Source organism: Leuciscus leuciscus (assembly GCF_965113295.1).
Source record: "Leuciscus leuciscus genome assembly, chromosome: 7".
NCBI lineage: Eukaryota > Metazoa > Chordata > Actinopteri > Cypriniformes > Leuciscidae > Leuciscus > Leuciscus leuciscus.
Genome location: NC_138731.1, coordinates 13,483,176 through 13,507,031, shown reverse-complemented (window position 1 = coordinate 13,507,031; position 23,856 = coordinate 13,483,176). Strand labels below are relative to the sequence as shown.

Here is a 23,856-nt window from a genome sequence, read left to right as displayed (position 1 = left end):
GGCGTTTTGTGGAGCAGTGGTAGCAACGTCGGTACAGAGAAACGTGTAGGTGCGGAGTCGCAGCCAGGAGTGGTGAGATACTGATGTGAGTGTTACTGTTGTTTATCTTCTCATTCCCGCCTACTTCAACGCAGAATTATGACGTTTGTCGCGTATCAATGATGTGCGGGTCGGATACATGTGACCTGGCCGTTCAGACTGAAGTCGCATTTCAAAAGATCGGATACGTATCGGATTTGGACCACATACCCAAGTGGCCTGGGTCGCATTTGAAAAGATCGGATCTGTGTCGTTCAGACTGTCATGAAAATATCAGATACAGGTCGCATAGGGGCAAAAAAATCGTAATTGGGTCGTTTCAGCCTGCAGTGTGAACGTAGCCTATGTCTTCCACCTGTCAGTTAGATCCACTTCCAACTCACTAGGTCAAAGCCTGTTTATCTCCCCTATCTGGTATAATAACTGGTATTATATATTCTTCTCTCACCTCAGGTGTGGTTCCTTCATCTTTTAAGGTTTAAGGTGTTTTTGGGGTCCTTGAGATGTTCTGACATGCCCTGACATTTGTGCTTTTTTCAGTTGCTTATAAACATATTAATGGCAAAGGTGTAATTACACTCTATTTAGCACAAACAGGGCTACCATAATATGTGAGCAACATGTATGTACATGTTTCTATTTTTGAGAGAATAATGTTTATGCATGGTTATTGAAAAAACGAAAAATTTAAGTTTCTGAAATAAGGCCACAAAACACATACTAATTATGTGTCCACAAGACTTTTGAATAATGGATGTTGTCGCCTAGAGTTTTTTTCTTCAAAATGATCTGAAAATCATTCTGCCTAATCATTCACATAAAACAATACATTGATTTAAATTTTGTTAGACACTTTTTGTTTGGAAAGGCAATATGCGTAGGGGCGTGATTCACACCTGAGAAGACAACGACCCGCATAATGAGCTGCATAATGAGCCTTTCATTCAGCTGTGTCACTGAGCCACAAGAAGGAATGCAAGGACATTTAATTTTCAACAATATTATTGATCTGCCTTATTATGGCTGGACGATGATGCAATTTTCTTCAATGTGAAGCTGCTTTGATACAATCTGTATTGTAAAAAGCGCTATATAAATAAAGGTGACTTGACTTGACTTGACAATATATATACAGTATATATATATATAATACAAAATTGGTTCACAGTTGGAAACACAGTTGTTGTTTTTTTTCACATTGTATAATATCCAAGGTAAACATTTCTAGTAATTGTGCAGTTAATTCTTCTCATACTATATTTTCAGAAAGTTTTGGAATATATTCTCTCCCCAAATGTGTCACTATATAATAAAACACAATACAAATTATTTAAAGAGAAGGCTTATATTGACCTTTTAAGATTTTGTTTACATCTATCCTTGTATATATATTTTTTTTGCTATTTTATTAAAAAGGTTATAATTACAACAATTACAATTTTAACAATATTTCCAGTGTAATCTTTCTTTGTAAAAACTAAAGTATACATTTTATCATACGTATTTCAAAGTTAAGGATTTATTAGTTTGAATATTATAGCCTACATTGGAACAAACACTATAATAACATCTTAGTTGATGACTTTATTTTTGACAAAACATAATATATATATATATATATTTAACATATGAGCAGAAATTGGCAACATTATAAGCTTATTTGATGTGGCAGTATTTTACAGTAAAAACTTTATAATCTATCTGATTTTTCTAGTCGATTTTTACTCATCTCAGTATAGCAATGGAGTTTGGTAAAAGCTGTTCATTCATTCACACACAAAAACGCGATTTATATTTAAACAGTCTTTTTGCGTGTACAGACACTATTGCGATTAGAACAAAGAAAATATAGAACTGACATATTCCTCAGCTGGATCCGTTGGTCCTCGAAATGAAACTTCCAGCACTTCTGAGGTAAATTTTCCAGGATTATTATAAAGATAGTATTATTCCTCACAGCGTCGTAAAGTACATGAGTCTGTCTGACTCATGTACTTAACTCGATGTGTTTTATCCAGCTGATGTGGGCGTCGACACGTTTGCATGGATCGCCTCAGATAATTTGCGTTTGAATAGTGCACGTTCTCCGTAGGCGGGGTCACATTAAAACTTAATGAGCTATAATGAGCTGAGATGAGAACGACTGACATCTCTCTATTTTCATATTACATAAACTGAGAATATTTTTTTTTAAATATAAATTACTTCATTTAAAAGAAGAGAATTCAAGCTGTATGCCTGTGTGCCTGTTTGACTGAGTATTCGCTGAGTTATAGTTTATTTTCGGACGCGTTTCAGAATGGACTTCACTAAAAGAGAGAAGGCAGAACTCGCATCATGTTTATTTTTCTTTATTTGGCAAAAAGCACAACACTTTGTTTTTATTGTGAGTATACACAAAAATAATACACATTTAACAGAATCGATTGATGTATGAAACTCCTATGGAAAATCAAAGTCAACAGATTTGTCAAAGTCAAAGTCAAAGTCAAAGATTCTATTTCCCATCAAATTCTTCTAGATTGACTATTCTCTATAGGTGTCACTGGTGTTCCTCACACCTGGTTTAGATCTTATCTCTCCGGGCGCACTCAGTTTGTCCTTCTTAAAAATTTCAGGTCATACTCTTCATCTGTTACTACTGGTGTTTCTCAAGGCTCTGTTTTAGGCCCTCTTTTATTTATCATTTACTTACTACCTCTTGGTTAAATTTTTAGGAAATAAGGTATTAGCTTTCATTGCTATGCGGATGACACCCAGCTCTTCTTGTCTACCAAGCTAAATTATACTCTTCTTTCTTCTTCTCTTTTGGACTGTCCAGTAGATATTTAAATTCTGGTTTTCGTACAATTGGACTTCTGTCCACCCTCTCATCACTGGGCATCACAGGAACTCCACTCCACTGGTTTGAATCCTATCTCATAGGTAGGTCTTTCATGGTTGCCTGGAGAGGGGAGGCATCCAAAGCACATCAACTAATCACAGGGGTTCTCCAGGTTTCAGTGCTACTCCTCTTCTCCATTTACACTACATCGCTGGGACCCATTATATAGGCACATGGTTTATCTTACCATTCCTATGCTGATGACACACAGCTCTACCTCTCATTTAAACCAGATGATCCCACAGTAGCTACACGTATCTCAAGCTGTCTGGTGGACATCTTGGCATGGATGAAACAACATCACCTGCAGTTCAGTCTGGCAAAGACTGAGCTTCTCGTCTTCCCTGCCAGTCCGACTCTCCAGCACGATTTCACCATCCAGCTAGGTTCATCATCAATCACCCCATCAAGGTCTATCAGAAATCTTGGAGTACTATTTGATGACCAGCTGACCTTCAAAGACCACATCGCAAAGACAGCTCGATCATGCAGGTTTGCACTGCATAACATCAGGAAGATCAGGCCTTTCCTAACCGAGTATGCAACACAACTTCTCGTCCAGGCCCTGGTCATTTTTAGGCTGGATTACTGCAATGCTCTTCTGGCTCGACTTCCATTATGTGCAATTAAACCACTACAAATGATTCAGAACGCTGCAGCTCGTCGAGCCCAAAAAGGCCCACGTCACACCTTTCTTCATCTCTCTGCACTGGCTACCACTCGCTGCTTGCATCAAGTTCAAGGCATTGACGCTTGCTTACAGATAGACCACAGGCTACCAGAAGCCTACGATCGGTCAATGGGCGACGGCTTGTGGTACCATCACAGAGAGCTACAAAATCACTCTCCAGAACATTCTCATTCACAGTTCCTTGCTGGTGGAATGATCTCCCCAGCCTAATCCGGAATGCAGAATCCCTGACAATATTCAAAAGACAGCTGAAAACTCATCTCTTCCATGAGCACTTAACCTCATAAAAAAAAAAATGTTTTAAAAAAAATGTTTTCCTTTTCCTTGATTTCCTTCCTTGTCTGGCTAAGCAATGTCTGAAACTGTATTTTGAGCACTTCTTGCGTTGTTTGCCTTTTCATGATGACTTGCTTGCTGTATTCCTCATTTGTAAGTCACTTTGGATAAAGGCGTCTGCTAAATGACTAAATGTAAAAACATAAGTGCATTGCAAATTTGTACTGCTTTGGTTGAATCGAGAATCAGAGTGGAACACAAATTTTATCAAATCACAAAGAATTTACTTGAATTTGAGTTTAAATGGTGTGTGAATGATGCTTTATTGTCAATATGTGAAGGTGGAACTATGGTGTTTAACTGGTGATGTCTGATGGTCTTTTTATGATTTTGAGATTTGTTTTGCATATGCACACTGTAGCATTGCATGGGTAGAATATATTGTATTTTAATGGTGTAGTATATGTTTAATTTAAGAGTTTTATAAATCAGTCTCTCTCTCTCTCTCTCTCTCTCTCTCTCTCTCTCTGTGGAAGATCACAGTGGAAGATGTGTTCATTTCGACTGGCGGGAAAGAACAAAACTTTGTTTATCGTTTATCAAGAATGGTCTCGTTATAAACGACAACTTTGTTCAGGTTACCCCGTTACATGCTCCGACAGCGAAAATTACAGTATAGAATGTTCCACCTTTTATTCCGGATGACGCAGATGCAGATAATGCATCCAGTTTCGGATGCTGGAACAGGAATTAGTACAATATGGGAAATTTCCCAGTAGTTTCAAAACAATTACGCTAGGCTGTAAATGCCTGTCTCTGAAACACGTCAAATCTTTCAGAAGACAGGTGTTTATGTTTCTAGACTCCCCCGAGAACAAGCTGGATGTTTCATTCTGAGTGAGACACGAAGGGAATACTTATATGGTGTATGCAACAACTAGTAGTTTAAGGTGCTTAGAATGCAGTGATATAGGTCACAAAATGCCCACAGGTTTGCATGCCCACAAAGAGAGCGTGCACCAGAGGATAGGCCCACTGTCTCAGGAGAGGGAGATGTGGGCGGAGCACACTGCTCAAGAGGAAAAAACAGGCTCATCTGATGTAACCAATTCTGATGCGGCGCCATCCGCTATGGAACTACATGAGCTTGTAGTTACTAATATAGATGCTAATGTGAATGAACGTCATCAAAATGAAAATAATACAAATCCTGTACAAAATATCAATCCAAATGAGCAGCAAGATAACATTGTGGTAATTGCAGGGCCCAGTTCAAGTAGATATGAGGAGCCTGTTTGTTTGGTTGCAAGAAAGAGAGAGCTGTGTCTTAGCAATTATGGTAGTGCAATGGAAGATGTTTTATCTGATGAAAATGGTTATCTTCTTGATTATGAATGTGACTCACAAGGAGGATCTGTATGATGACCTGAAGGTGATTCTCAATATATGTCCATTAAATATACTCCTAGTATACATTAGAGGGAATTAATGGCTTTCTTGATGAGATGTTTGGAAAACAAGTCAATTTGAAAGATTTTTTGGTAACACTTTACAATAAGGTTCGTTATTAAACATCAGTTAACATGAACTAATAATGAACTGCACGTATACAGCATTTATTAATCTCTGTTAATGTTAATTTCAATATTTACAAATACTTTATTAAAATCTTGTTAATATTAGTTAATGCACTGTGAACTAACACAAACTAACAATGAACAGCTGTATTTTTATTAACTAACGTTAACTAAGATGAATAAATACAGTAACACATGGATTGGACAATAACTCTTGGTTATTTAATACATTAACTAAAGTTAACAAATGAACCTTATTGTAAAGTGTTACCGATTTTGTTTAATTTTTAATTTTTTCCTGATGTTGAAAAATTTGAGGGGTCGGTGGTATTTCTTTAAAATAATGTGTCTTGATCAGTTGAGTGTAAAGACACATTTTCATTTAAAAAAACATGTTACAGTCATTAGAAAATGAAAAAAGGTGGATAAAAAGAAGAGGCTAAAAGCATTCTTATGTGATAAGCCATGCATCATGTGGTGTTCTTGTCTTTTTTTTTTCTTTTTTTTTTACACTGTTTTCTTCTGCTGTTGTCTTTTCTCTCTCCTTCCTAAACCTATATATGGATATTTTGAGGGTGGGTTCATTAAATATTAATGGAGGGAGGGATAGACATAAACGAGCCTTAGTGTCTGAAATAATGTCATTTTATTGCAAGAAACCCATAGTGATATTGATAATGAAGCAGAGTGGGGGATGTGGTGGAAAGGTCAGCATATACTTAGCCAAGGTACAAATCTGAGCGCTGGAATTACTCTCCATTTTATCTCCACATAGAAAAGTTAGTATTGAAAAAAACAGAAGAATTTCTAAAAGGTTGTCTTGTTAAAACTATTATTGAAGGGATGATAATATACTGAATGAATAGTGCCGTTTTAGTGTTGACAGTGTTGACAAAGCCAATGAAATAGTTGAGCATGGAATAGTAATTAGCGGTGAACTTGTCCCTGTTCTTCCCCTTGCGCTGCCAGCTAAGCGAGTTACTTTCACAAACGTTCCACCTTTTGTGAGCAATGACATTTTAACTCAGGCTTTGTACGCCCCACAGCGAAACACATTCAGATACTGGTGTAAAGGATTTAGCGAGTGTGGCACAGTTTTCTGGAAACAAAAGAGATGGGCAAAATGGTAGCGTTTCAATGAAAACTTCAGTGCCATTGCAAAAACCAAAAAAACAAACCAAAAAAAAAAACAAGTGAGGTGGATTGTGTTAGAATGGATGAAGAGAAAACTATTTTCAAAATGCCCCAAAAAAGAAAGAAAATTAACAAAGTAATTGATGCCAAAATATGTAAAAAACAAAAAGTGAAGTGCATAAGGATGCGGATCAGAATACAAAAAGTGATGAAGAGTCTTCTGACTCCACTTTCTCAGAGTGAGTTTGTTGATATCAAGTTATTTCTTAGATCGATTAAAAATAAGAGGTCTGCACGTGCAGAAATATTTTCCTGAGCTAAAACAGTTGAAACAGAAAGAGGCCTAATGGCACAATTAGAAATTACAAATAAAGAAGTCTATCTGTCAGCATTTGGGACTGCTGTTTCCTTAGTTCTGCCACTAGATGTCATGTCACTCACCTGTGGTCTCTCGTTTGTGTAATCATCTTCACCTGCACCTTGTTTCCCCCTGTGCATTTTTGCTCTGTCTTGGTTCTCCCTTGTTACTTGGTCTTTGTATGAGATGTCTGCCTGACGCCCTGAGTTTCTTAGGATTTTTTTGAGACCCTGTGAAATAGTACGTTTTTTTGTTTGTTTAAGTTATTTAAAGAAGTTCTCTTGCATCTGTTTATTTTTCTCCCCTCGTGGAGTTTTTGTTTTTGTTTTCTTCCTTTCGTTTTATACCTCCATTTTGAGGAGAACCTTTGTTGGAGTTTTTGACATCATCTTTTGTTTATTAAACCATCTTACCTGAGACCTCATATCCTGTGTTTCGATTGGATCCTACCCCTGCTTTCTGGTGGCTCAGTGGTATTACAGCCTAGCTCTTACACCAGAGACCTGAGTTCTAGGCCGGGTCGTGACAGAAAGACCAAGTCAACATGGATCCAGAAACACTCACCTATAAGGACCTGGTGGCAGGGATGGCTCAGCATGAGGTAGCGTATCCTTCAGCACCACGTCCGCCTCCCATTGATGGACCCCAAGTAGTCGCTGAGCCTCGGCTTCCACCTCCTAAGCCCTTTTCGTGGAATGCCAATTCATGTGGAGGATTCCTGACTCAGTGTTCCTTGACATTTGAACTCCAGCCCTCAAGCTTCCCTACTGACCGCTCTAAGATCGCCTACATCATCACTCTCCTTGCAGATAAGGCACTTTCTTGGGCCTCTGCAGTGTGGCAATCTCAGGATGTCTGTTGTGGCACATACGCTCTCTTTGTGGAGGAGTTCAAGCGGGTGTTCGACCATCCAGTGAGTGGTCGGGAGTCGTCCAGGCAACTACTCACCCTTAAGCAGGGATCACGTAGCACTGCAGACTTCGCTATAGAGTTCCGGACCATTGCGTCCGGTAGTGGATGGAACGATGAAGCTCTAATGGCCTGCTTCCAGGGAGGATTGTCCGGACCCATTCTGGAACCCGCGACTGATCTCGAGACCTTTATCACCATGGATATCTGTCTGGACAATCGGCTAAGAGAGAGAGAGTCAACCTGTCGCAAGACGTCTCTGCCCTGATTGTCTGGAAACAGGCAACCCTATCCTGTACGCATCTCCTCACCCAGTTCTGAGAAGCTCGAGCCCCCGGAGGACATGCAGTTGGGGCGTTCCAGACTCTCCCCTGCCAAGAGGGATCGCCACATGAGGGAGAATCGCTGCCTATACTGCGGTGTATCTGGGCATTTCCGTCTCTTCTGTCCCGAGCTTCCGGGAAACGACCATCCCCGTCTAGTTACAGGAGGGCTGTGATGGGGAAGATTAGTGCTCCTCCTCCCAATGCAGTGCTTTCCGTTCCTGTAACTCTTTCCTGGGAGGGCCATCAACATCAAGTCCGAGCCATGATCGACTCCGGGGCTGCTGGTGACTTCCTGGACCGGTCTCTGGTCAGGAGGCTTGGAGTACCTACCCAATTACTTCCTTGACCCCAAACCATTACTGCCCTAGACGGCAGCAGTGCTCGAAGTGGGGCGGTACTCACCGGTACGCAGTACCGGCACTTCTGCATTTTACTCCAAAGCGTACCTGCACTTTTTCTTGCGTACCGCTACTTCTTGCATGTAGCCGGTACTCTACCACTGACAGAAAAAGCGTCAGTGTCACGCCCATTTCACATATACTCCGTTTGCAGTGCGTATGCGGTGCGTATTTTTTTCCCCGCACCCATATTAACAGGTTAGAGCTTTCACACTGCATGCGGATGCGGTCCGGCAATGCGTTCCAGGAGCGGTGCGTATTCAGCAGTGCAACGATCGTTTCTGCACCGAGTCTATTTTCGCTGTGCTGTACGTGCTGAATTAAAGTGACAGCGCATGGTTCGTGGTCAAAATTAACACAGAATATGACATGAAAATATAATAATCTCACTATAAATGCATTTAATTAAATAAAATGTAGTAATCTCACCATAAATGTATTTTTGGACTTGCAGACTTGGAGTAGTTCCGTTTTCACACACACACACACACACACGCACGCACACACACATACATGACTTGTTTAAATACATTTATGTTGTTAATAAATATCAGTAAATTGTTGTTGTACCAGCAATATCTCCAAGTTTTTTTTTTTTCACTGTAGAAATCTCAAATGTCATGATTACTTGCCAATGCAAGAGAGTACCGGGACCTTTTTCCCCCCACTTCAAGCACTGGACGGCAGACCCTTGGAACCGGGCTGCATTACGGAGATCACTTACCCTCTTCGTCTTACTGTTCTCCAAAATCAACATATGGAAGAGTTTTATCTGATTGACTCTACTGAGTTCCCTGTGATCTTGGGTTATCCCTGGCTGCACCAACACAACCCTTGCATCGACTGGCTAGCTGGAACCATCCTGAGTTGGGGTACTGCATGCCAAGTTACCTGTCCCCTCTCGAGTCCCCCAGCCCCGAGTCCCAAATCTCAAGAACCCATCAACCTGTCTCGAGTCCCTAGTGTCTACCACTGCTTCCAGGCTGTTTTTAGTAAGTCCCGAGCCACTTCCCTACCTCATATGATTGCACCATCGACCTTCTCCCTGGCACCTGTCCCAAGAGAGGTCGGATCTTTTCCCTGTCTCCTCCCGAGTGCATCGCTATGGACAAGTACATCAAGGAGTCCCTAGCGGCTGGCATCATCCGTGCTTCCACTTCCCCGGCAAGAGAGGGCTTCTTCTTTGTGGGGAAGAAAGATGGAGGACTCAGGCCGTGTATCGATTACCGGGCACTTAATAAAATCCCGGCTCGGAATCGCTACCCCCTTCCTCTGATGGCCTCCGCCTTTGAGCTGCTTCAAGGGGCTTCCATTTTCTCCAAACTGGATCTACGCAACGCCTTCCATCTTGTGCAGATTCAGCAAGGGGATTAATGGAAGACGGCCTTCAACACTCCCATGGGTCACTATGAGTACCAGGTGATGCCGTTCGGGCTCACCAACGCTCCAGCAGTCTTCCAGGCCCTAATAAATGACGTACTCCAGGACATGCTAAACAAGTTTGTTTTCGTCTACTTGGACGACATATTCATCTTTTTGAGGTCTCTCGAGGAGCATGAAGGGCATGTCAGTGCTGTTCTCCAACGCCTCCTGAATAACCATCTCTATGTGAAACCTGAGAAATGTGAGTTCCATGTCACCCCTGCTCAGTTTCTCGGTTTTATCATCACCCCAGGTCATGTTGAGATGGATCCCAAGAAGGTCAAGACAGTCCTGAAATGGCCTACCCCTACGACAGTCAAGGAAGTTCAACGCTTCATCGGCTTTGCTAACTTCTATAGGAGGTTTATCAAGAACTTCAGCTCAGTGGCTGCACCCTTAACTGCACTGACTAAGGGAGGTGTCACCAAGATCTGCTGGTCCTCAGAGGCAGAAGGAGCCTTCCGTGACCTCAAGTGTCGCTTCACATCGGCACCTATACTCTCAGTTCCAGATCCTGAAAGACCTTTTGTGGTAGAGGTGGATGCATCGGACGTGGGAGTTGGGGCCATCCTTTCTCAGAGAGGGGAGGATGGTAGGATGCACCCTTGCGCCTTCATGTCTCGTTGCCTGTCGAAAGCGGAACACAACTACCACGCCGGGGATCGGGAACTTCTTGCGGAGAAGCTCGCCTTGGAGGAGTGGCGCCACTGGCTTGAGGGGGCTCAACATCCTTTCCAGGTTCTCACAGACCACAAGAACCTTGAGTACCTGCAGCAGGCTAAGCGACTCAATCCGCGCCAAGCTCGATGGTCTTTATTTTTAATCATTTTCAGTTCCTTCTGTCCTACAGGCCCGGCACCAAGAACGTCAAGCCGGATGCCTTGTCCCGAGCTTACTCTCCTGAGTCACAAGAAAAGTCACTAAAATTGATCATCCCTAAGGCTTGGATCGTCGCGCCGCTGCGCTGGGAACTGGAAAGGGAGATACGTGAGACCCAAGCCCAAGAACCAGACCCAGGAGGTCGTTCCCCAGGTCGCCTTTATGTTCCTCGATCCGTCCGAGCCCGGGTTCTACAGTGGGGTCATGACTCTCCCCTGACCTGCCACCCTGGTATTGCACGTACCCTGGACTTCCTCCAGCGGCGGGTCTGGTGGCCTTCCATCAAAGAGGACGTAAGGAGCTTTGTGGAGGCCTGTCCAGTGTGCTGCCAAGGGAAGTCGAGGCGCCAGCGGCCTTTAGGACTCCTGCACCCCTTGCCTGTTCCCCATAGACCGTGGTCGCACATATCTCTGGATTTCATCACAGGCCTCCCTCCATCCCAGAGCAACTCTGTCATCCTGGTTATTGTGGACCGGTTCTCGAAGGCAGCCTGATTCATTCCCTTACCCAAACTGCCTTCAGCCAAGGAGACTGCCGCGCTCCTGATGAATCACGTCTTCAGAATCTTTGGAATTCCTCAGTATGTCGTCTCCGATCGAGGCCCACAGTTTTCATCTCAATTCTGGGGGGCCTTTTGTAAATTGGTCGGGTCGTCTGCCAGCTTGTCATCTGGGTTCCATCCTGAGTCTAATGGCAAGACAGAACGGGTCAACCAGGACCTCGAGACAACCCCACCTCATGGTCCACCTTCATCGTGTGGGCAGAATATGCCCACAACACCCTCCGATCATCTGCCACGGGACTGTCCCCCTTCGAGTGTCAGTTTGGCTATCTCCCTCAACTGTTTCCTGAGGATGAGGCACAGGTCGGTGTCTCATCTGCCCAACACTTCGTCTGACGCTGCCAATTGACCTGGAAGAAGGCCAGACGTGCGCTTCTCCAGATCTCCATGAGGTACCAGCATCAGGCTAACCATCATCGACAAAGGGCTCCCAGCTTCCGGGCCGGCCAACGGGTCTGGCTGGCTACCAAGAACTTACCTCTTCGGGTTGAGTCTAAGAAACTTGCCCAGAAGTTCATTGGCCCTTTCCGTATTGCCAGGAAAGTAAACCCTGTTTCTTACCGTTTGTACCTTCCTCATTCCCTTGTACCCTACCTTTCATGTGTCTTTGTTAAAACCTGTTTTGTCTTCTCCTTTTGCCCCCACACGCAGACCCCCTCCGCCCCCCAGGATCATTGACGGCCAGCCAGCCTTAACGGTCCGCTGGATATTGGACTCGCGAAGGGTCCAGAACTCCCTGCAGTATCTGGTGGACTGGGAGGGTTACGGGCCAGAGGAACGCTCCTGGGTTCCGACCAAGGACATCCTGGACTGCAGCTTGATCCGGGAATTTCGTGCCGGAGACCTGGATGTTCTGGAAGGAACGTCAGAAGCCTTCCCTAGGGGAGGGTGTCCTGTCAGCATTTGGGACTGCTGTTTCCTTAGTTCTGCCACTAGATGTCATGTCACTCACCTGTGGTCTCTCATTTGTGTAATCATCTTCACCTGCACCTTGTTTCCCCCTGTGTATTTTAGCTGTGTTTTGGTTCTCCCTTGTTACTTGGTCTTTGTATGAGATGTCTGCCTGGCGCCCTGAGTTTCTTAGGATTTTTTGAGACCCTGTGAAATAGTAAGTTTTTTTTGTAGTAAGGTCGGCAAACGCGCCCCCGCGTTTTGCTGGATTTTCTTCACATTGTAGCACAATAAACTTAAATTACTCCGTCATTTATGGTCATACAGAAAAAAGAAATATAAAAAAAAAATCTGTGATATTTCTACTTTTGTATGTGTCCACTTACAATCAAATCAAAACATTGTGCTTTTGTAAAATAAAGAAAATAAACAGGGTGTGCGTTCTGCCTCTCCGTCGCGGTGAACTTTTTTTTCTTGAGCATGTCTATAAACTGAAACAAAACTCAGCGAATACTTCTCACACATTTATGAGCCATTTACCTTTATAAACATTTAAGTATGTACTTTTAAATGATCGGATTCAAACTGAAAACAAATATTCTCTGTTTAAGTAATTTGTATAAAACCAACAGGATGTTCAGTATCTCAAACGCTTGCTAATTATTTTTTTATTCGACCACGCCCACTCGCGCAAAAGAGATTCACATGCAAATCTCCACATGGAACGCGAACGCCCTCGTTACCTCAAACACAAAACACCAAAACACTTCACAAGTCTCTGCTTTTCGTCGAGTTTGGAAGACGCGCTGTGAGCTTACATTGGATTTACCTCAGAAGAAGAAGAACGCAATTTGCAGACAAGAAAGGTGTAAGGTAAGAAATTCTTACTTATTAGTTTATGGTATTGTTGCATAAACTTCACATTGCAGTTGAACTGTTGCTAGATATATGGTGAATATTATAATATTTAGACCCGTGTTTACTGTTAAATACTGTTTGTGGATATCTGCTCAAACGTAGATATGTAAAATATGGTAACCATAATGGTTAATCGCGTTTGAATGTATCATATTTTGGAGCGCGATCGCGTTTGAATGTATCATATTTTGGAGCGCGATCGCGTTTGAATGTATCATATTTTGGAGCATGATCGCGTTTGAAAAGCAAAATGCACCAAACAATAGGCTTTATATTTTTACTATTATATCATTTCATATCATCATAACGAATGGAAACATTTGAAGTAACATATGATAATCAATATATTTTTATCTAGCATAGTTGTTACTGAAATTCTTAGATTTATGAAAGATTTATAGGCTGCTATAGGTTATTGTTATTATTATTTTATGCAGCACTGCGCATAGCCTATGCCTACAAGGCACAACAAACCTGGTGTTCATTATATTATATATTGTTGGAAACATTTTTGTGTGTGTGTGTATTCTGTGAATTTTAAAAAGCAATTTTAACCAGAAAAATCTCAAATGTATTCCCAAAATCGTGCAGGCCTAGTTTCTCTTGATACCAGTATGTTCACTTTTTTTCTTTTCTTTCAGGGACCAGATGCCACTGAGTCCTGCTCTGAGTCTCTGTACATGAACATGGTAAAGTGAAAATCAAACACCTTGGAAATGAAAGGTATGTACAATGTTTTTAGGAATGGCACAAAGGTCTCTGTCTTTGGATCATTGTTTTCAATGTGCTCTTTTGTCATTTGTTGTGTATTTTTGGATTATGTTGTGTTGTAAATAAATCCAAACAATCTAAAAGCCATTATTTTTTAAATCTCCTCATTCTTTGTGCAAGGTTGCTCTGAATGACAGGGCCTGATTGCTCCTAATAGGGCAGTTAGGGGAGTGTCTTTGTCTTTCTCAGGTGTTGAAGGCTTACATATTCATGAGATGATCACGCCTCTTCGCATATGGCTTTCTCACACAAAACACGTCTTAGAAATTTTAAATCAATATTGTCTTATCTGAATGAGCAGTCAGGGTGATTTTCACATAGTTTTGGAGCAAATATTCTAGGCTACGTGATACAATTTTCAAAAGTCTTGTGAATAAATAATCAGTATGGGTTTCATGGCCTTATTTCAGTGACAATTTTTTTTGGTATTTTCACAAACCATGCATAAATGTCATTATCTCAAAACTACAAACTTTTACATACATGCTGCTGATATATTATTGTAGCAGAGTTTGTGCTAAATACAGTGTAATAAGACTTTAGCCATGACAATGTCACAAGTAACAGAAATAAGCACAAATGTCAGAGCATGTCAGAACACCTCCAGGGCCAGAAAACAGCTCAGACCTCAGAGGGTTAAGTTATTTAAAGAAGTTCTCTTGCATCTGTTTATTTTTCTCCCCTCGTGGAGTTTTGGTTTTCGTTTTCTTCCTTTCGTTTTATAGCTCCATTTTGAGGAGAACCTTTGTTGGAGTTTTTGACATCATCTTTTGTTTATTAAACCATCTTACCTCAGACCTCGTATCCTGTGTTGCGATTGGATCCTACCCCTGCTTTCTGGTGGCTCAGTGGTATTACAGCCTAGCTCTTACACAAGAGACCTGAGTTCTAGGCCAGGTCGTGACACTATCGATTAAAGAAAATTGTGAGGAATCTCAACTATGCCCTGGATAATGATGTCTGTTAAAGCTGCAGTCCGTAACTTTTTTGGGTTAGAAATGATCCAAAATAAATTTGAGCAAGTACATAACCAGCCAGTGTTCAAAACTATCTACTTGCCTTAGCTCGATTCAAAATGCACTGTAAAAAATTGCTGTAGTTTTTACAGTAAATATTTACAATAGACTACTGTATTTTTAAATTTACAGTATTACTGTATTTTGCCATGTGGGAGCATGCATAATTGCGGTGAATTATAGAGGTCCAATAAGATAGTGTGTTTTTTTTTAAAGTTACCACTGTTATTGCATGTTACTATGACTTCTGGAAACATGATTAGGCTATGCAGTAAATGCTACTGGTTATCATGCTTACCATTGTAATTTATTTTATTTTTTTAAGAAGGTTTTGGCGCTTCACAAGTCAATAATACTAATAGTCAACTGTAATAAATACGTAATAAATACAGCCTTTTTAGCGAATTATTTACACCATTTAAACTCTGACATTTGATTATATAACGTACACATCTAGTACTTTAAAACTGTTGGCTTTTAAAAACTCTCATGATTAAACAACGACATCGGCGTAGCGCAGTGCGTGTGATGTCATTTCGTCAATCGTCATCTTCAGTGGACATCTTGGGACTTTCCACGCGCTCGGCGCTGCTGCATCATCATCACCACTCAATTTTCGCGCTCACCTCATGCGCGCTACGATTAACGGACTCGGAGGAGGACCTCGAATGAGAGAGAGAGTGAGACGACGAGGTGTGTAGCTAGTAATTCATGCTCTAGTGTAAACGTGAAATCCTGTTACATCCATAATATCTTAACTATTATTTTTATTTTGTGACGTTGCAAAATGGATCATTTAGATTATTTGTCCAATTTTATGAATTTGCTTAATGAGTGCAGTCACAGATGAACGATTAGCTGGCTATATTTTCTTCACCGTGAAAGTGTGGCCGGGCTGCCATTTTACTATTACATTTTTGATAACTGTTCAGTATAAATGTACCACAATAATATAGACATGTAAGCTTTTAAACATTGCATTTAAATTGTGTTGGTTTTATGCAACTAAAGTGTTTAACTTGACTGCCAAGCCATTAACGTTAGCTAATTACGTTTTTGTTCGATTTAAAATGGTGTAAAGAAGTATTTTTTGTTTTAGTTTTATGTTAATATAACTTGTAAGTGGTGCTTGGTATTCATATTTGTAATTTAGTTGTTAAATAGAAAGTACATTGGTATTTGCTGTGCACATGCTTTATTGCTGTGCATTTATTAGCTTGTGAAGTTTTAAATTGTTTGCAGTTGAACATGTTTATATGTCACTTTTGTAATAACGAGAGCAGTACAATCCTGAGTTTTGTGCAGCATATGAAATTGCATAGAAATGTGCCTAAATCAGGGTTTAAATGTGGTGTACCTGATTGCCCACATATTTTCACTAAGTTTTCTTCATTGAAGTCTCACATATACAGAAATCACAGGGAACATCACCGGTCTGCTGCTAAAGAGCATCAGGCACAGATGTGTGATAAAACATTTAAATGCCATGTAGACTTTTGTGAAGTTCAATGTGGGACCCTAACACAGCTTTTGTCTCATTTAAAGAGCCATATTCAGTCCGGTCTGGAGATCCGGTGCCCATTTGGTTGCAACAGGACATTTAAGGTGAGATCTACGTTTGCATCACATGTATCACGGACACATAAAATGTGCTCTGTAAACCATCTGATAGAGCCTGCTATGACCACGGAAACTCCAGATTCAGATGTCGTGTCTGAGAGCGAGAGATCAGAAGTTGTAGAGCAAAATTTTCCTGAAGTTGTGGATGAATCTCTTTTTCTAAGAAATTTAACCCTCTTCTATCTGAAACTGCAAGCTAAATTGCTTTTGCCTGAGTCTACCATTCAAGGCATTGTTGAAGAATTTCAAAACATCCATGACATTGGGCAGTCATATTTTCTTAGCAAACTGAGGGAAAAGCTTGCTTTGCTTGAATTACCAGAGGAAAGGATTAATGATGTGATTGATCAGTTGTCTAGGGAGGATTTGCTGACAGCTTGTAATAGTGGAGTTCTAAGTACAGCACAGAGGAGAAAGACTACTTTCAAGCAAGATTTCCACTATGTTGAGCCAGTCCCTATTTTATTAGGAGTCAGTGAAAGAAATGGGAAAGAGTGCTTTGCTCAATATGTCCCAGTTAAGCAGACCATCAGCGCTCTGTTTCAGTGCCAGTCTGTGAGGGATCAATATGAACAGATGCACTCACAAACAGCTGAAAATGATCTGTTTCGGGATGTAAAGGATGGTACGAATTTTTCTGAAAATTCCCTCTTTCAAACTGATCCATCATCTCTAGGTTTGATCATTTACCAGGATTCATTTGAGGTGGTAAATCCTTTAGGCTCAGCTAGAAAAAAACACAAATTACTGGCAGTTTATCTGACCTTGTCTGATATTTTACCTCACAACAGGTCAAACATAGACCACATGCAACTTGTTCATTTGTGTAATGAGCAAGATTTTAAGAACTTTGGACCAGCTCATGTTTTTAGATCACTAATTGAAGATCTCAAAGATCTTGAGGAGAATGGAGTTGTTGTGAATGATGGCAAAACTTTGAAAGCTTCTTTGTGTTCCATCGTAGGTGACAACCTGGGATCCCACATGATTGGTGGTTTTGTCGAGAACTTTAGCCGAAGCCTACATTTCTGCAGGTATTGCACCATTGAGAGAGACTCATTCCATGCCACACCTTTAGAACCTGCTATGAAGCGAACTGTAGAGTCTTATGAGAGAAACATTCAGGAACTTGCTACCATTGGCGATAATGTAGTTGATGGAGTCAAATTTAACTCTCCTTTTAATCAGCTGAATTCTTTTCATGTTTGTCAGCCTGGCTTGCCCCCCTGCCTTGGACATGACCTCTTTGAGGGTGTTGTGGCATCAGATCTTAAGTTGTACATTGATTACTTGGTAAATCAAGAGAAATGCTTTACTTTCACAGAGCTAAATCGCTATATTAAACAGTTTAAGTACACAGGAAATGATGCTGCCAATAAACCAGCTGAGGTTAACTCGGGGAGTGAGAAGCTTTGTGGTCACGCTGTTCAGAACTGGTGTCTTCTAAGACTTTTACCAGTCATTGTTGGACACCGAATTAAGGATCCAGAATCAGAAGTGTGGCAGCTCATTCTACTCCTCAGACAAATTGTAGACCTAATTTGTGCACCAGCAATACTGGCAGATCAGGTCGCTTATCTGAAAGTGCTCATTGATGAGTACATTCATTTTAGGTGTGTGACTTTCCCTTCTAAGCCTCTCAAGCCTAAACATCACTACTTGTGCCATTACCCAGAGCTTATAAAACAATTTGGACCACTCATTCGCTTATGGACTATGCGGTTTGAGAGCAAACATACCTATTTTAAACAATGTGCTAGAAAATTGCACAACTTCAAAAATGTATGCGCAACACTTGCAGAAAGGCACCAGCTTCTCCAAGCCTATTTAAGTGCTGGAAACCTCTTTCAGCTTTCTCTGCAAGTTGAAAAAGGCTCTGAATTTTATTCTTATGATTTTAACGAAGCAATCAGGGAATCAGTTGATCACTTTGATTTTCAGCCAGGCAATACATTAGTAGCTACTGAAATCACTTTGAAAGGAACAAAGTACAGGAAAGGCATGGTTGTTCTTTTGGCCAGTAATGAGGAGGGTTTGGAGGTTGGCAGAATTAAACTAATTCTTGTTCACCAGAATTCAGTGGTTTACTTTGTGTCTGAGAAACGGCGTGCTGTGAAGTTGGTGGATTTGGGTGTATACTGCATAACAGATGAGGACCCAAGGAATGTCTGTGTACTTCAAGAGGAGCTATTAGATTATTACCCTCTCCAGGAGTATAACACATGTGGCTTGTCTGTGATTGTGTTACACCACTCTTTTCCATCTTTTTAAGGTATGTCTAATTTAGAGGAAATAAAACTTGCCATCTCCTCTTCGTTACCTGGCCTCTCTGATGAAACGCTTCAAAATTTTATCCATGGGCTCTCTGCTATTGGTGTTGAGACAAAAGATGACCTCCAGTATGTCAAAGAAGAAGACCTCATGGAATTCCTCAGGCCTATACAATGCCGCAAACTACTGAGTGCATGGAAAAATGAAGGTATTTTTTTATTTAATTTTATTTAAAATGACTAATGTCCATTTGACAAATATTGTAAAATGTTTCATGTTCAAATTTCATATTTTTAATTGGCTATTTGTGTTAGAACAATCCAGCTGCTCGACTCCCCAACGCTCATCGCGTCAAGTTCTTTCTGATATATCAAGCCCAGGATCAGAGAGTTCAAGTTCTACACCATCTCGTTCTACGGCTTGCTTTTCAGCATCTTGCGCCTGGGCTGAAACATTTAAGGTGCCTTGGGAAGTCATGCCTTCTGGAATTAAACTGGCCATTGCAAATAAAAAAAGACCATCACCAGCTGATCGAAGGAAGCTAGTTAGAATGTTAGTGGATAACATGCAAAAACATGAAGTAAACCCATCAAAGGCACAGTGTCAGATTGTAGTGCAGAATATTGTTAAGCAGTACCCGGACAGCTTTGCTGATGTTCTGTCTGATGGAACAAAAATAGGTAGTGGGTATGCCTCTTTGCTCTTGCAAGTTAAAACCCGTGTTGAACATGTAAACAGGAACAACACATTAGCTCGTCGGAGAAAAGAACGACTACGATCATCGTGTAGAACCATAAGCCAGGGCTCAAGAAGGCTGGCTGATCAATATGGTTGTGTCAGTTGGCAGCCAGAGGAGTTTCCTGCAGGAGAAAATGATGACACTCTAGAAGAGAAGCGCAAGCAAATGGTACTGCTTCATTCTACTGAAGGAATGTCTGGAGCCGATAGAGGAGAACTTCACAAGTTGATGGAGGTCACATATTACCGTCAGCGCCGTGATATAAACGCCACTCCACCTCCGCCACTGTCTGAACTAAAGAACTCATGGCCTTACCTGTTTTGTCTGAAGGGGATCTTTTTACATTTCCAATTGCTTACTGACATCTCACTGCTACACAAAATCATGGAGAGCATTGAAGGGAAAGGAAAGAGGATTCTAAGATTTTTTCAAGAAAAGCCAACAAACAATGAGGTGTGTGCTGTTCTGTCGAAGTATCAAGAGGGAAATTCTCTGGTCCTGTGCATCTTGCAACTCTTAATGGCCCATTTTAAAGAGAGAACAGAATCCCTTCTAATTGAAGCTGATGTAAGTATAAAATTTAGATTTTTAATGTCTTAAAGATTTAATTGTAATACTAAATTAATTTTTGTTTTTCTTAGGCAGCAGCAACTGCAGCCGACGTGGAAAGAGAGGGATTACCGGATTCACCCGCACTGATCATCCAAGGTTTGTTGCTTTACTTTGTGTCTGTCTCCATCATATACACGTTTCTTTGCTCTCTAGCTTTTAAATGATAAAAATAGCTTTTAAATGATAAAAATAATAAATTATTATTATTATAAATGGATAACTGTTTGTCCTGTAATGTTTTTTCTTCTCACTTTAAAGGTATAGCGGAGGATCTTTCCAAATTTTAGATAAGACCCGCCCTCTCCACTTTTTGAAAAGTTTGATTGATTCACCAGAATGATTGACAATTAGGAGGACCAATAGTTTAGACTACCCACCAGGAAGTAAAACATCCTCCGCTATACCTTTAATGGCCTTTTTAAAAATACACATTTTTGCCACCTGTTCCTGTATTCTGTTTCACAATTCTATTCTCATTCCTATAGTCCTTCCATAGTTAGCTCTCTCTGTGCCATGTTTTTTTTTTATCTCTGAACCATTCTCTCTCCTTAGAAACACAAATCCTTATTAGTAACATTGATCTTCATTATAAATCCATAGTTTACATTGTCTTTATCTAAAAATCAAAAATTACATCATGATTTACTCACCCACAAGCCATCCAAGGTGTATAACATTCTTCTTTTAGACGAATACAGTCAAAGTTATTTAAAAAAATGTCCTGGCTCTCCCAAGCTTTATAATGACAGTGAATGGAGGATGAGATTTTAAAGCTCTAAAAAGTGTATCATCCATCATAAAAGTAATCCAGTAAAAAGTAACTCCAGGGGGTAAATAAAGGCCCTCTGAAGCGAAGCGATGTGTTTGTGTAAGTAAAATATACATTGTTAAACTAAAGTCGACTTATGCCAAAAGAAAGTAACTCCTGACATGATGTGTGACGTAGGAGCAGTGTAAGCTAACGCCTCTGGTGGTTCAAACAAATAGGGCTGTGTAAAAAACTCAAGGTCTTCTCATATATCGAAATCCTCAGAAATTTGTCTTTAAAACATTTTTTAATATAACTCCGATTGTATTTGTCTGAAAGAAGAAAATAATTTACTCCTAGGATATCGTGAGTAAATCATGGTAATTTTCACTTCATTTCATTCTTTTCAGACTGTCCCTTTAACATGAGCTACCCATGAACCATACTTTTACAACACTTATTAATCTATGCCCTGCCATATTTTTTCTATTTTTTACAGGCGAATCCATGACCCCAAGCAAGTGGATGTTGTCAGTCGAAAGGGAAGTTGTCCTGGGCCCATTTTCAGAGGCATTTGTTGAGGGCCTGGCAGCATTGTTTGCGACCTATTACAACCTAAATCTTGCTTATCAGGATGACGCTGCATGCACGCTGGAATTTATTCAGAGGTATTTCAGAGCATAAAATCTTACTCGATATTTACTGTGGACTTTCAAATTTTCTTGACTTTTTTTTTGGTTTTCAATTTAGGATAGTTTATCAGGATTAGATATTTTATGGAAAAGTTTTCAAATGAGCAACAAAAAATTGCTAACCACACACTGAATAGAGAATTGTTTTATTCACTGCATGAATAACTAATTCTAAAATTACTAAAACTAAATCTGTATAATAATGATATAATCTGTACATTTTGTTTATTGTAAACATGGAAGGCTAAATATTTTTATATTAAAATTTTGGATAAAATTACATATGACCCTAACTCTTTATTAATTGAAATTAAATGTAATTTATGAGTTGTCTGACAAATTTTGTATTTGTTTTTTTGATAATTGGATGTTGTGTTTTTTTCACAGAGGACTTGTGGGCATTAACCCAGAAACTGGAACAAAAGTTGCTGCTGGAAAAAAGAAAATGCATGGAATGAACCCACATGTATGCACACTGTTACGGAAACTAATGGACTTTGAATGGCTTGCCATTTAAACAAAAGTATTCCAATGGAATTGATACAAGAGACTCTGACCTGATTTCCAAGTTCATAACTGTTCTAGTTAATATTCATTCTTGCCTTTTTTGGATTTGGCAAACTGAAGGTAGGCACAGTTCAGACCATTTCTTTTGTTTATGACTGAAGTTCAGTCACACTTGTGTGCCCTGTATAGTTGATACTTAAAGGATTAGTTCACCTCAAAATGAAAATTTCCTGATAATTGAATCACCCCAATGCCATCCAAGATGTTCATGTCTTTCTTTCTTCAGGGGAAAATAAAGTTTTTTGAGGAAAACATTTCAGGATTTGTATCCACACAATGGATTTTAATTGCAACCAACATGTTGAAGTCCAAATCAATGCAGTTTCAAAGGGCTTTGAAGTGCTTCAAACGGCTCTGCACGATCCCAGCTGAGGAATAGGGTCTTATCTAGCGAAACGATCGGTCATAAAAAAAAAAATATTGTTCGTCTTGTGCTGGTATGTGATGCGCCAGGCATTACGTCATCACGTTGGGAAGGTCACGGGTCACGTCATCTGTTTGATTTGTGTATTCCAGTTAAAAAAGGTAGGGAAGGGCGAAAAATTTATCTAATTTTCTCCAACTTAAAAATCGTCAGAAATCTTTGTTTTAGTTTTTTTCGTGACCTTTCCAACGTGAAGTAATACGTAGCGCATCGCGGAGATTGTACAAGACAGGCATTTGTGTTTTTTTTTAAGTTTTTTTTTTTTAAATGGCCGATCGTTTTTCTAGATAAGACCCTATTCCTCAGCTGGGATTGTGCAGAGCCATTTGAAGCACTTCAAAGCCCTTTGAAACTGCATTGATTTGGACTTCAACATGTTGGTTGCGATTGAAATCCATTGCGTGGATACAAATCCTGAAATGTTTTAGTCAAAAAACTTTATTTTCCACTGAAGAAAGAAAGACATGAACATTTTGGATGGCATTGGGGTGAGTAAATTATCAGGAAATTTTCATTTTGAGGTGAACTAATCCTTTAAGTGCTGCTGTTCTCAGTGGTTCTTTCTAAGGCTAAAGCCTTTCATGTATTGTGCAATCTTTATTTTTGTTTTTCCAAATATATTTGGGAATCTGGTGCTTATGTTAAATAGACATTATTGCTCAATAAATTTGTTATATTAATGAAAACCTGTTATTGTGAGTTTTATTATGTGGAGTTAATGGTTTACAGGACTCTTGTAAATTTTACAGTCTTACTGGCAACCAAAGTTGCCAGTAAGTTACTGTACATTTTACAGTACAATTGTAGTTAATGGTTTACAGGACTCTTGTAAATTTTACAGTTTTACTGGCAACCAAAGTTGCCAGTAAGTTACTGTAAATTTTACAGTAAATTTTTTACAGTGTGGTTAGCTTGTAATAATGGTTTTAATTCCAGTGGTACTGGTGGATTTCCGTGGGAAATTCAAGCATGTCTTTGCATCATTACGTCACATCTGTACACATAAAGAAGATGTCCTGGCTAGTAGGCTATATTGCGTGTGAGGATGTTGGAGGTGGAGATTTATAGCCTTTCCTCACAGCACTTGATATAATTAAACTTATCAATTTGATGGTGGATCCAGAAAGATTCA

General features: G+C 40.2%; 2 protein-coding genes across 2 annotated transcripts in view; one reads left to right on the top strand and one right to left on the bottom strand.

The window, feature by feature from the left end:
• kcnj3a (potassium inwardly rectifying channel subfamily J member 3a) overlaps positions 1-23,856 on the bottom strand; it is a 126,707-nt gene that overhangs the window by 33,885 nt on the left and 68,966 nt on the right. The window lies entirely within an intron of this gene.
• Positions 20,174-23,388, top strand: LOC309503483 (uncharacterized protein). The gene is made up of 5 exons (XM_082176323.1): positions 20,174-20,248; positions 20,323-20,389; positions 21,541-21,709; positions 22,121-22,621; positions 22,826-23,388. The coding sequence occupies exons 1-4, from the start codon at positions 20,201-20,203 to the stop codon at positions 22,248-22,250; spliced, it is 414 nt and encodes a 137-aa protein (XP_082032449.1). The 5' UTR covers positions 20,174-20,200; the 3' UTR covers positions 22,251-22,621; positions 22,826-23,388.

Excerpts from the sequence above, each read along its gene's own strand:
- LOC309503483 (XM_082176323.1), top strand. The coding sequence starts at position 20,201 with ATGGCCCATTTTAAAGAGAGAACAGAATCCCTTCTAATTGAAGCTGAT. Across the intron at positions 20,249-20,322 it reads CCCTTCTAATTGAAGCTGAT|GCAGCAGCAACTGCAGCCGA; the intron begins GTAAGTATAAAA and ends TGTTTTTCTTAG. Across the intron at positions 20,390-21,540 it reads ACCCGCACTGATCATCCAAG|GCGAATCCATGACCCCAAGC; the intron begins GTTTGTTGCTTT and ends TATTTTTTACAG.